At 47.5% G+C, this 13966-nt stretch overlaps 1 protein-coding gene across 1 annotated transcript in view; it reads left to right on the plus strand.

Moving 5' to 3' along the window:
• Window positions 1-5391: 5391 nt before the first annotated feature.
• The window catches only part of LOC144728939 (serine/threonine-protein phosphatase PP1-beta catalytic subunit-like), a 41532-nt gene continuing 32957 nt past the window's right edge, over window positions 5392-13966 (plus strand). Inside the window, exon 1 of the mRNA XM_078608702.1 lies at window positions 5392-5795. Coding sequence (XP_078464828.1) covers window positions 5744-5795 — 52 coding nt within the window. The 5' untranslated portion in view covers window positions 5392-5743. The remainder of the gene's footprint in view (window positions 5796-13966) is intronic.

Here is a 13966-nt window from a genome sequence, read left to right on the forward strand (position 1 = left end):
CTCCCGTATTGAAACGGCTGTACACCGTATGGACATGAAAACTCAATTTCAAGGGGGCCCCCAACTCGTAGCTTTGACCTCCGTGGGGGGGGGGGGGGGGTCAAGGCACCGTCTGCCTCCCCCCCACGCGAGTTTCACTTCTGACCTCACCACACAACGGCATGCCCAGGGGTCGGCAACCAACACAACAACAACCAAAGAGTCGCAATGGGGGCAACCAAAGAGCCCTATGCGGCTTCAGAGCCGCAGGTTGCAGAAGGGTTGAGGAATGAGTTTCTTCTTGGTTCTTTCGGTAAAGTCACGTAGAATGGAAATAATACAAATAAAACATAATAAAATAATTCTCACGACGTTTCGGCCACAACGCAAACAGCCGTCCTCAGGTGAAGAACAGGTCTATCGAGAAGACAGAGTCTGAAAGCGATAGACCTGTTCCTGTGACCTGTTCTTCACCTGAGGACGGCTGCTTGCGTTGTGGCCGAAACGTCGTGAGAATTATTTTATTATGTTTTATTTTATTATTTTATTATTTCCATTCTACGTGACTTTACCGAAAGAACCAAGAAGATGAATCCCTGCAGTCACGAAATCTTTAAATCGAAAAATGAGTTTCTTGTTGGTGTTCTTGCCGGCGACCACTGCTGACCACGGACACCACCACCGGCAGAGAAGCCATCAAGTTCGCCTTCATTGCTCGACGCCTTTCGAATATGTGCGGCAAACTGGTAACCGGTTTTCATTCGGTTAGCGTGAATGCAAGTACGGGTCTTCGAACCAGATGATGTCCTGTGTGTGTGTGTGTGTGGAGTGCCGTGCCGGCCTTCATAGGTGCTAGCCAGCAGGACTTGCCCCGACAGCTTGTTAAAACTTTACGGGGAACCTTTGTCTCTATGTGAGAGAGTGTGAGAGAGACGCTCTGTGTGAGAGGAGGCCTCGGCAAGGTAAGGTAATTTACCCTTTTTACCGGGTAAAAGGGGAAAGGGTAAAGGTGTCGACATGCCAAGGGTAAAAGGTAAGGTAAAGGTAGGCTCGTTGCTTTTTACCTTTTACCTTACCTGCTAAAGGGTAAGAGGTAGGGTAGGGTGATTGTATTGTGGTAAGGTAAAGGGTAGGGTAAAGGTAGGCTCGTTGTTTTTACACTTTTACCTTACCTTGCCGAGGCCTATGTGAGAGAGAGGGATTGTGAGAGTATCTATGAGAGAGTTCCAGTGAGAGAGTGTCTATGTGAGAGACAGTATGTGAGAGAGGGAGTGTGACCGGCAGTATCTATGTGTAGTGACTGACTTGGAGACGCAAGTCCTTGAAGACAGTTCTTTAATTAAACCCCACGAGCAAACTTTGCACAATATACACCCTACACTGTTACACGCTCTCTGCTGTTACACAACACTCTGTCTCCCGCTTATACGCAACTCTACTCTGGTTGCCCGCCTACAACACAACGCTAGCCGCCTGACACTGACGGCGCTGAACTCAGACAGGCAACTACGTCCAGCAGCGCGATGTCACGTGAGGGCGACAGCGACGAAGGCGGCGAGACGACGGCGACGATGGCGACGATCTTCAGCAGCAGCGGTGACGGTGATCCAACTCCAAGCGACAGCCCCGAGGTCCCCTCCCGGGGCCCCTCTTATACTGGGGGGCGTGGCCTGGCCCCACCCCCGGCCACGCCCCCGGCCACGCCCCCCTTCTGGAACCTTCCAGCGGCTCTCGACGTGCCCCTCCCCCTCGATCCCCCTCGGGTCTGTCACGTGACCTGCTGTCAACCAGGGCGGCTGCGAGCTGCAGGTCCCCGTCCCTGCCAGCAGCCAGCGCTGTGCTGCTTAGTGAGCAGTTCTATGTCACTGCACTAGTGTCGATGTGACAGAGTGTGACAGTGTGTGACAGTGAGAGAGGAGAGTGTGAGAGAGTGTGACAGTGAGAGAGGGAGTGTGACAGGGAGTGTGAGAGGGAGTGTGAGAGGGAGTGTTAGAGAGACTGAGAGAGACTGAGAGAGGGAGTGTGTATATGAGAGTGTGACAGTGACAGTGAGAGAGGGAGTGTGACAGGGAGTGTGAGAGGGAGTGTTAGAGAGACTGAGAGGGAGTGTGTATATGAGAGAGTGTGACAGTGACAGTGAGAGAGGGAGTGTGAGAGAGAGTGTGAGTGAGAGAGTGTGTATGAGAGTGTGTGTGTGTGTGAGAGTGTGTATAAGAGAGAGACAGTGTGTTAGAGAGAGTGAGAGAGTGTGATAGTGTGTGTGTGTTAGAGAGTGTGTATAAGAGTGAGAGAGAGAGTGAGGGAGAGTGAGAGAGAGAGTGTGTATGAGTGATAGTATAAGAGAGTGAGGGCGAGAGTGTGAGAGAGAGGGATAGTGTATACATGTGTGTGTGTGAGAGACTGAGAGAGAGTGTGTGTACATGTGTGTGTGTGTGAGAGAAACTGAGTGAGAGTGTGTGTACATGTGTGTGTGTGAGAGACTGAGAGAGAGTGTGTGTACATGTGTGTGTGTGAGAGAGACTGAGTGAGAGTGTGTGTACATGTGTGTGTGAGAGAGACTGAGAGAGAGTGTGTGTACATGTGTGTGTGTATGAGAGAGACTGAGAGAGAGTGTGTGTACATGTGTGTGTGTGAGAGACTGAGAGAGAGTGTGTGTACATGTGTGTGTGTGTGAGAGAGACTGAGAGAGAGTGTGTGTACATGTGTGTGTATGAGAGAGAGACTGAGAGAGAGTGTGTGTACATGTGTGTGTGTATGAGAGAGACTGAGAGAGAGTGTGTGTACATGTGTGTGTGTATGAGTGAGAGAGACTGAGAGAGAGTGTGTGTACATGTGTGTGTGTGTGAGAGACTGAGAGAGAGTGTGTGTACATGTGTGTGTGTGAGAGACTGAGAGAGAGTGTGTGTACATGTGTGTGTGTGTGAGAGAGACTGAGAGAGAGTGTGTGTACATGTGTGTGTGTATGAGAGAGACTGAGAGAGAGTGTGTGTACATGTGTGTGTGTGAGTGAGAGAGACTGAGAGAGAGTGTGTGTACATGTGTGTGTGTGTGAGAGACTGAGAGAGAGTGTGTGTACATGTGTGTGTGTGTGAGAGAGACTGAGAGAGAGTGTGTGTACATGTGTGTGTGAGAGAGACTGAGAGAGAGTGTGTGTACATGTGTGTGTATGAGAGACTGAGAGAGAGTGTGTGTACATGTGTGTGTGTATGAGAGACTGAGAGAGTGTGTGTGTACATGTGTGTGTGTGTGAGAGACTGAGAGAGAGTGTGTGTACATGTGTGTGTGAGAGAGAGACTGAGAGAGAGTGTGTGTACATGTGTGTGTGTGTGTGAGAGACTGAGAGAGAGTGTGTGTACATGTGTGTGTGTGTGAGAGACTGAGAGAGAGTGTGTGTACATGTGTGTGTGAGAGAGAGACTGAGAGAGAGTGTGTGTACATGTGTGTGTGTGTGAGAGAGACTGAGAGAGAGTGTGTGTACATGTGTGTGTGTGTGAGAGACTGAGAGAGAGTGTGTGTACATGTGTGTGTGTATGAGAGAGACTGAGAGAGAGTGTGTGTACATGTGTGTGTGTGTGAGAGAGACTGAGAGAGAGTGTGTGTACATGTGTGTGTGTGTGAGAGACTGAGAGAGAGTGTGTGTACATGTGTGTGTGTGTGAGTGAGAGAGACTGAGAGAGAGTGTGTGTACATGTGTGTGTGTATGAGAGAGACTGAGAGAGAGTGTGTGTACATGTGTGTGTGTATGAGAGAGACTGAGAGAGTGTGTGTGTACATGTGTGTGTGTATGAGTGAGAGAGACTGAGAGAGAGTGTGTGTACATGTGTGTGTGTATGAGTGAGAGAGACTGAGAGAGAGTGTGTGTACATGTGTGTGTGTATGAGTGAGAGAGACTGAGAGAGAGTGTGTGTACATGTGTGTGTGTGAGAGACTGAGAGAGAGTGTGTGTACATGTGTGTGTGTGAGAGACTGAGAGAGAGTGTGTGTACATGTGTGTGTGTGAGAGAGAGACTGAGAGAGAGTGTGTGTACATGTGTGTGTGTGAGAGAGACTGAGAGAGAGTGTGTGTACATGTGTGTGTGTGAGAGACTGAGAGAGAGTGTGTGTACATGTGTGTGTGTATGAGTGAGAGAGACTGAGAGAGAGTGTGTGTACATGTGTGTGTGAGAGAGGGACTGAGAGAGAGTGTGTGTACATGTGTGTGTGTGAGAGAGACTGAGAGAGAGTGTGTGTACATGTGTGTGTGTGAGAGAGAGACTGAGAGAGAGTGTGTGTACATGTGTGTGTGTATGAGAGAGACTGAGAGAGAGTGTGTGTACATGTGTGTGTGTGAGAGAGACTGAGAGAGAGTGTGTGTACATGTGTGTGTGTGAGAGGGAGGGAGAGGGCGGCTGCTGTAAATAGACGCCTCCTCTCCGTGACTCACGCCACCCGCAGGGAGACGTGGGAGGGAGACACGGGGAGAGACATTCACTCTGAGACACACACACAGGGAGAGACACACACAGAGACATTCACTCTGAGACACACACAGACAGGGAGAGAGAGACACGGAGACAGACAGGGTGAGAGACACGGGGAGAGACATTCACTCTGAGGCACACACACAGAGACATTCACGCTTGAGACACACACACAGAGACATTCACTCTGAGACACACACACAGAGAGAGACATTCACTCTGAGACACACACACACAGAGAGACATTCACTCTGAGACACACACACAGGGAGAGACACACACACAGAGACATTCACTCTGAGACACACACACAGAGAGAGACATTCACTCTGAGACAGACACACACGGGGAGAGACATTCACTCTGAGACACACACACACAGAGAGACATTCACTCTGAGACACACACACAGGGAGAGACACACACACAGAGACATTCACTCTGAGACACACACAGAGACATTCACTCACAGAGAGACACGGAGACAGACAGGGAGACAGAGTGACACACGGTGTGTGTGTGTGTACATGAGACAGACAGAGACAGACAGACAGAGTGACACACGGTGTGTGTGTGTGTGTACATGAGACAGACAGAGACAGACAGACAGAGTGACACACGGTGTGTGTGTGTGTGTACATGAGACAGACAGAGACAGACAGACAGAGTGACACACGGTGTGTGTGTGTGTGTATATGAGACAGAGTGACACACGGTGTGTGTGTGTGTACATGAGACAGACAGAGTGACACACGGTGTGTGTGTGTGTGTGTACATGAGACAGACAGAGTGACACACGGTGTGTGTGTGTGTGTGTACATGAGACAGACAGAGACAGACAGACAGAGTGACACACGGTGTGTGTGTGTGTGTATATGAGACAGAGTGACACACGGTGTGTGTGTGTGTACATGAGACAGACAGAGTGACACACGGTGTGTGTGTATATGAGACAGACAGAGTGACACACGGTGTGTGTGTGTACATGAGACAGACAGAGTGACACACGGTGTGTGTGTGTGTACATGAGACAGACAGAGTGACACACGGTGTGTGTGTGTGTACATGAGACAGACAGACGAGGCTCATAGACACGTCAGACAGCGGTGAGGGGCCACAGAGACGCCGCGGACAGTGAAGGAGACACAAGGAGACACGAGAGAGACACAGGGAGACACGGGGGGCATTAGCCAAGAGGGACAACAACCCCCTCGTCTCGGGGCGTCCCCGTGGGAGAGACAAGAAGACAGGGACAAGACAAGGGAGACACGAGAAGGGAGACACGAGGAGACACGAGAGAGACGATGGCCGACGTGGAGGTGCATGTGGACAGCCTCATCTCCCGCCTGCTGGAGGGTACGAGGGGCCGCCACACACACACAGTGACACACACAGTGACACACACAGACACACACACACAGAGACACACACAGTGACACACACAGACACACACACACAGTGACACACACAGTGACACACACAGTGACACACACAGACACACACACACAGTGACACACACAGTGACACACACAGTGACACACACAGACACACACACACAGTGACACACACAGTGACACACACAGTGACACACACACACAGAGACACACAGTGACACACACACAGACACACAGTGACACAGAGATACACACAGAGACACACACAGAGACACACACACAGACACACACACACACAGAGACACACACTGACACACACAGAGACACACACAGAGACACACACACAGACACACACACACACAGAGACACACACAGTGACACACACAGAGACACACACAGACACACACACACAGTGACACACACACAGAGACACACACACAGACACACACAGAGACACACACACAGACACACAGAGACACACACACAGACACAAACACAGACACACACACAGATACACAGTGACACACACAGAGATACACACAGAAAGATACATACACACCGAGATACACACACAGAGACACACACAGACACACACACACACAGAGATACACACAGAAAGATACATACACAGAGATACACACACAGAGACACACAGAGATACACAGAGATACACACACAGAGAGACACACACACAGAGACACGTGGACACTACAGCGATACAACGGAGAGACAGACAGAGACAAGGCGGCTGTGTGCATGGATGACCGGGGCTGTCAGATGCGCTGTGTGTGATTACTGTGGTGGTTGTTTTACCACCACCACCACCACCGTGGTATTGTTAGTGCGAATGTGTTACAGTGTTAGTGCTGCTGCTGTTGGTGTTGTTGTTGTTTATCCTGCTGCAGAGGGTGTAGCTGCGTTACACATGAATGTGTTGTCCTGTGATAAAGTGCGTTATAGTTATATAGTCGGTGTGTGTGAGCGTGGTGCAATGTGCACTGCGTGTAATGTCGAGGTGTGTGTTGTGTTGTGTGTGTTGTGTTGTGTGTGTTGTGTGTGTTGTGTGTGCTGTGTTGTGTGTGCTGTGTGTGCTGTGTTGTGTGTGCTGTGTTGTGTGTGCTGTGTTGTGTGGTGTTGTGTGTGCTGTGTTGTGTGTGTTGTGTGTGCTGTGTTGTGTGTGCTGTGTGTGCTGTGTTGTGTGTGCTGTGTTGTGTGTGCTGTGTGTGCTGTGTTGTGTGTGCTGTGTGTGCTGTGTTGTGTGTGTTGTGTTGTGTGGTGTTGTGTGTGCTGTGTGTGTTGTGTTGTGTGTGTTGTGTGTGCTGTGTTGTGTGTGCTGTGTGTGCTGTGTTGTGTGGTGTTGTGTGTGCTGTGTTGTGTGTGTTGTGTTGTGTGGTGTTGTGTGTGCTGTGTGTGTTGTGTTGTGTGTGTTGTGTGGTGTTGTGTGTGCTGTGTGTGCTGTGTTGTGTGGTGTTGTGTGTGCTGTGTTGTGTGTGTTGTGTTGTGTGTGCTGTGTTGTGTGTGCTGTGTTGTGTGTGTTGTGTTGTGTGTGTTGTGTGTGCTGTGTTGTGTGGTGTTGTGTGTGCTGTGTTGTGTGTGTTGTGTTGTGTGTGCTGTGTTGTGTGTGCTGTGTTGTGTGGTGTTGTGTGTGCTGTGTTGTGTGTGTTGTGTTGTGTGTGTTGTGTGTGCTGTGTTGTGTGGTGTTGTGTGTGCTGTGTTGTGTGTGTTGTGTTGTGTGTGCTGTGTTGTGTGTGCTGTGTTGTGTGGTGTTGTGTGTGCTGTGTTGTGTGGTGTTGTGTGTGTTGTGTTGTGTGTGCTGTGTTGTGTGTGTTGTGTTGTGTGTGTTGTGTGTGCTGTGTTGTGTGGTGTTGTGTGTGCTGTGTTGTGTGTTGTGTTGTGTGTGCTGTGTTGTGTGTGCTGTGTTGTGTGGTGTTGTGTGTGCTGTGTTGTGTGGTGTTGTGTGTGCTGTGTTGTGTGTGCTGTGTTGTGTGTGTTGTGTTGTGTGTGTTGTGTGTGCTGTGTTGTGTGGTGTTGTGTGTGCTGTGTTGTGTGTGCTGTGTTGTGTGTGCTGTGTTGTGTGTGCTGTGTGTGCTGTGTTGTGTGGTGTTGTGTGTGCTGTGTTGTGTGTGTTGTGTTGTGTGTGCTGTGTTGTGTGTGCTGTTGTGTGGTGTTGTGTGTGCTGTGTTGTGTGTGCTGTGTTGTGTGTGTTGTGTTATGTGTGTTGTGTGGTGTGCTGTGTTGTGTTGTGTGTGCTGTGTTGTGTGTGTTGTGTGTGTGGTGTTGTGTGTGTTGTGCGTGTTGTGTGGTGTGCTGTGTTGTGTGTGCTGTGTTGTGTGTGCTGTGTTGTGTGTGATGTGTGGTGTGGTGCTGTGTTGTGTGTGTTGTGTGTGCTGTGTTGTGCGTGTTGTGTGGTGTGCTGTGTTGTGCGTGTTGTGTGCTGTGTTGTGTTGTGTGTGCTGTGTGGTGCTGTGTTGTGTGTGCTGTGTTGTGTGTGTTGTGTGGTGTGCTGTGTTGTGTTGTGTGTGCTGTGTTGTGTGTGTGGTGTTGTGTGTGTTGTGTGTGTTGTGCGTGTTGTGTGGTGTGTTGTGTGTGCTGTGTTGTGTTGTGTGTGGTGTGGTGCTGTGTTGTGTGTGCTGTGTTGTGTGTGTTGTGTTGTGTGTGGTGTGGTGCTGTGTTCTGTGTGCTGTGTTGTGTGTGCTGTGTTGTGTGTGCTGTGTGTGCTGTGTTGTGTGCTGTTGTGTGTGCTGTGTTGTGTGTGTTGTGTGTGCTGTGTTGTGCGTGCTGTGTGTGCTGTGTGTGCTGTGTTGTGGTGTTGTGTGTGCTGTGTTGTGTGTTGTGTGTGTTGTGTTGTGTGTGCTGTGTTGTGTGTGCTGTGTTGTGTGTGCTGTGTTGTGTGTGCTGTGTTGTGTGTGTTGTGTTGTGCGTGTTGTGTGGTGTGCTGTGTTGTGTGTGCTGTGTTGTGTGTGCTGTGTGTGCTGTGTTGTGTGGTGTTGTGTGTGCTGTGTTGTGTGTTGTGTGTGTTGTGTCGTGTGTGCTGTGTTGTGTGTGCTGTTGTGTGGTGTTGTGTGTGTTGTGTTGTGCGTGTTGTGTGGTGTGCTGTGTTGTGTGTGTTGTGTTGTGTGTGTTGTGTGGTGTGCTGTGTTGTGTTGTGTGTGCTGTGTTGTGTGTGTTGTGTGTGTGGTGTTGTGTGTGTTGTGTTGTGCGTGTTGTGTGGTGTGCTGTGTTGTGTGTGCTGTGTTGTGTGTGCTGTGTTGTGTTGTGTGTGATGTGTGGTGTGGTGCTGTGTTGTGTGGTGCTGTGTTGTGTGTGTGGTGTTGTGTGTGTTGTGTTGTGCGTGTTGTGTGGTGTGTTGTGTGTGCTGTGTTGTGTTGTGTGTGGTGTGGTGCTGTGTTGTGTGTGCTGTGTTGTGTGTGTTGTGTTGTGTGTGGTGTGGTGCTGTGTTCTGTGTGCTGTGTTGTGTGTGTTGTGTTGTGTGTGCTGTGTGGTGCTGTGTTGTGTGTGCTGTGTTGTGTGTGTTGTGTGGTGTGCTGTGCTGTGTTGTGTGTGCTGTGTTGTGTGTGTGGTGTTGTGTGTGTTGTGTTGTGTGTGTTGTGTTGTGCGTGTTGTGTGGTGTGTTGTGTGTGCTGTGCTGTGTTGTGTGTGTTGTGGGTGCTGTGCTGTGTTGTGTGCTGTCGTCAGAGATGTAGTCCGTCACGTGCTGCTGTACATAATTATGCACTAAACTCTACGTCATGGTGTTATACTGTCATAATGTGTTACATTGCATTACGCTGTGTAACACAGTTTTTTGTTCCTGGGTAGTAAGTGCTATTTCGTAATCGCTTATGCCTAAAAAGTATAGCAAATGGCTATTATTCTCCACGAACTTTGCTCTTTGTGACCAGGACAGTGATATTTTGAAATGTACCTATTTTCAATGTGAAGACGGGCGAATTTGTGTCTTTTCGTTCACATAAAATCAGAAAAAACAACATATGAATCAAAATTAACATGAGTTTATACTAAAGTAAAACAAAGATGACTACAAAAGACTTAGAAGTGAGTAGTTTTTCGAGATTTACAATTATACTGTAAATCACTTTAACGAATCAGCCCCCAAATGTAGTCTCCCATCATGTTCTCGTTATACTTTCCTTGGTAGCGGCGTTCAAAGTCCAGTATATCCTAGTGGAACTGCTCGCCTTGCTCCTCCGAGTACGCTCCCATGTTCTCCTTGAATTTATCAAGATGAGCATCAAGGATATGGACTTTGTGCCGTAGTTCTTCACCAGAGTCTCAACCAGCTCCACATATTTTTGACCTTGTGATTGCCAAGGAAGCCACGAACCACTGCGACAAAGCTGTCCCAAGCCACGTTCTCCTTACTAGTGAGCTTCTTGGGGAATTCATTGCACTCCAGAATCTTCTTTATCTATGGTCCGACGAAGACACCGGCTTTGACCTTTGCCTCAGACAGCTTAGGGAAGAAGTCTTGAAGGTACTTGAAGGCTGCCGACTCCTTATCTACAGCTCTGACAAATTGTTTCATGAGGCCCAATTTGATGTGCAGTGGTGGCATCAGCACCTTCCGGAGGTCCACCAGTGGCTCCCACTTGACGTTGTTCCTCCCCACAGAGAACTCGGTCCGCTGTAGCCGGTCCCGCCTGTGGTAGTGCACCTTGATGTCCCTGCTGTCCCAAAAGCAACGATAGCAGAGAAACTTGGTAAAACCACCTTGGAGACCCATCAGGAATGCCACCATTTTGAAGTCTACAATGACCTCCCAGCCATACTCATCATACGTCAAGGCATCCAGCAAGGTCTTGATGCTGTTGTAATCCTCTTTGAGGTGCACCGAGTGAGCCAGGGGAAGAGACGGGTACTTGTTACCATTATGGAGCAGCACGGCTTTGAGGCTCCTGGATGAGCTGTCACTTAAGAGGCGCCACTCATTCTGGTTACAGGCGATTCCGATTGCCTCGAACAGACTGGTCACATTGTGGCAGAAGCAGAGCCCATCTTGACGGGTGAAGAAGTTGCAAAAAGGTTGATGACACTTCCTCTGATCTGCGACTTGCACACTTTCATCCAACAAGTTCCACTGCTTGAGCCTAGACGTCAAAAGCTCTGCATTGGACTTGGTGAGACCAAGATCTCTGATCAAGTCATTGAGGTCTTTTTGGTTGGGGTAGTACGGGTTTCTCTCCTCAGCTCCACTTCTGAAATTGTCATCTGGATCTACGTCGTCTTCCTCGCTCTCTGACTTGCTGCTCTCTTCTAAAGACGGCTGCTCTCTCTCTCTGGAGGAGTGGGTACGGGGAGCTCATGGCAGTGTGGCATCGGGGCGATGGATGATACGTGATAGCAGGTGCATTCTTGCCAGTCCGACGTTTGGAAGGGTCCACCATGCAGAAGTAGAAGTTGCTTGAGTGGTCAGTGGGTTCCTGCCAAATTCTTGGGATCGCAAACTTCATGGCTCTCTTTTCCCCTCTGTACCATCCTACAAAAATTAAATTTATTTCACCCATGACTAATGTGTAAGAGATTCTCGCAACATTTTTCATATATATGATATATTTTTCAATAACATAAAAAAAAAATTAGACATTTTAAAGTAAATTTTTTTAAACATTTTTTAAAATTTTATAACATTAAATTCCGAGCAACAATTGTACATCTTACCTTTCACATTGCTCACAGGTGAAATGAGGTGCCCTGGGTTTGTCTTGATCCCCGACAGGAACGCCGAAATATGCCTCGTAGGCCTCACACATCTTAGCGGATGCTTCCACAGAGGACTTCTTCGCTCTCGTCTTGATAAATTGGCCGCAGACAGAGCAAAATGCGTCTGCCGGATGCTTGCAGCCTCTTGATGCCATCGCAGAAAAATGCAGATATGTGTCCACTTAGACAGCTGGAACTAAACTGAAATGGAGAGCTTAAGGCCCCTGTATTTATACGTCTTCTTCTTTAGTGCTGCCTAACGGCGTGTGCGACTTCACGATGATATTGGTCCCGGTCTAGCACGGCGTGTAGAGTTTGTGCTGCTGTTGTTAATTGTAGCCATGTTTTGATGTTACTGAGCCATGTCGTTTTTGGCCGTCCTGGTCGTTTTTTCCCTTCGATTTTTCCTTCCAGGATTTGCTTTAATAGCTGGTATTTGTGGTCGTTTCGGGCAATGTGGCCTAGGTAATATAAATAGTAGTATTTATACTTCTATTTATATTACTTGAATATTCTAGAAGTTACTCCAAGTTTACTCAGCACTGAATCTATCTGGAATGTTCTGGAAAATAGGTAAAGTTCAAAATATCACTGTCCTGGTCAGGAAAGCAAAGTTTGTGGGGAATGATAGCCATTTCTGTACTTATGACGCATAAGCAATTAGGAAACAACACTTACTACCCAAGAACAAACTAAATAAACATTTGTTACACAGTATTATCATTAGACATCGCCGCTGATGTAAACATGTATATGTGAAAGCACGATTGTCCCTTGCGTTAGTGTGTACCGCGGTACAATACAGTAATGCAGTACAGTACTGTGATTACTACTTATTTGTGTTCATAACACCGATTCTTGTGTGTTGTTAGAGTTCATACTATGTTACCCTTAAGGTTCATACTATAACATTCGTGTCCAAACTGTGTACTAATAGTGGCGTTGCAATAGAGTACACAGCATGTGTTATTACTGTCATAATGTACCACACTATATAGTAGAATAACCGTACTACAGTTCTACCTACACTGTCAATTGTACAATATTAATACGCTGCAATGTGCACTGTAATTCCAATGCCGTTCTGTAATAAACATTGTTAAAGCACATTCACATCCAGTACGAGATGCATACCTGCCAACCCCTTATCAGTGTCCTACCTTATCACAGACCAATTCAGACCTTACTGGCCACCCCGTGCCCCTTATACATCTCAACGTTCACCCGACAAAGTCCCATCACAAGGGAGAAACACAAACAAATAGACAATCACCACCACTGCACTCACCACTAGTACACTCACCACTACACTCACCACCACTACACTCACAACTCCATACCTGTAAAGCCCTTATCAGTGCCTAACTTATTACAGACCAATTTAGATCTTATTGGTCACCCCGTGCCATTATAAATCTCAACGTTCATCCCACAATGTCCCATCACAAGGGAAAAGCACAAATAGACAATTGCCGTAATGAAACGGCTGTACGCCGTATGGACGTGAAAACCCAATTTCCCTGTACAAGAATATGGGGTAAACCGTACGGGTTGACAGCTTTGTATATGTTATTACATTTACCTTCGCAAAGCACTCAATTGCACCTTCATTTGCATTGAAATACAACTATTCTACAGGCCACTAAGAAACCAAATCTGCAATACACGGTCAACAGGAAAATCCATTTTGCTGTGCTGTACTTCTATGCTTCCGTGTCCGCCCCCCCCCCCCCCATTTCACAAACCAGCACTGGTCATCGTGGTGAAGTATGGTCAATTAACCCCCATGATGTACGCCGACTAGCTCGTCGTGGCAAGGTGCTCATCCAGCACTGGATTTAGAAAAAAGTCTTTGCACGAGAGTTCGCGTTTCTGTATTGGATTACAGTGTTCAGGCATGTGCAGAATAAAGTGTGAATTGTTAAACATCGCTGTGCCATGTCACTGAGATTTACACGCTTTACAATGCTGTATTGTGGTATATTGTAACACATCTATGCAATGTGTAATGTATGAAAGTACTGAACTGTATTACTGTACTGGACATTTGTGATTGTACTGGACGTATGTGAGCAAAAAATTTACCCGTAAAAACAAAGTTTTTCACTATAAATCCTTTATATGCGTGGCATCGGTTTTATTTTATTATTCATTTCTGTTTTTCTTGAGTAAGAGTTTCATTTTTATCACATCGGTATTTTAAATTAAATATAATTACATTTTTCCTAAAAAGTGTAAAATTTTGGAAAAATGTTTTCACGAAAATAAATTGTCACGCACAACGAGTCTGTGTGCAAAATGTCAGCTCGATTGGATCACGGGAAGTGGGTTAAAAAACGACCGAAAGATTTGCACGGTCGTAAGCGCGCAAGCAAGCAAGCAAGTGAACTTAATATAAAGGATTTAAAAATAGCTTTGTAGCTCATCGGATTC

The sequence above is a fragment of the Lampetra planeri genome, chromosome 30, assembly GCF_965212315.1.
Source record: "Lampetra planeri chromosome 30, kcLamPlan1.2.h2, whole genome shotgun sequence".
Classification (NCBI taxonomy): Eukaryota; Metazoa; Chordata; class Hyperoartia; order Petromyzontiformes; family Petromyzontidae; genus Lampetra; species Lampetra planeri.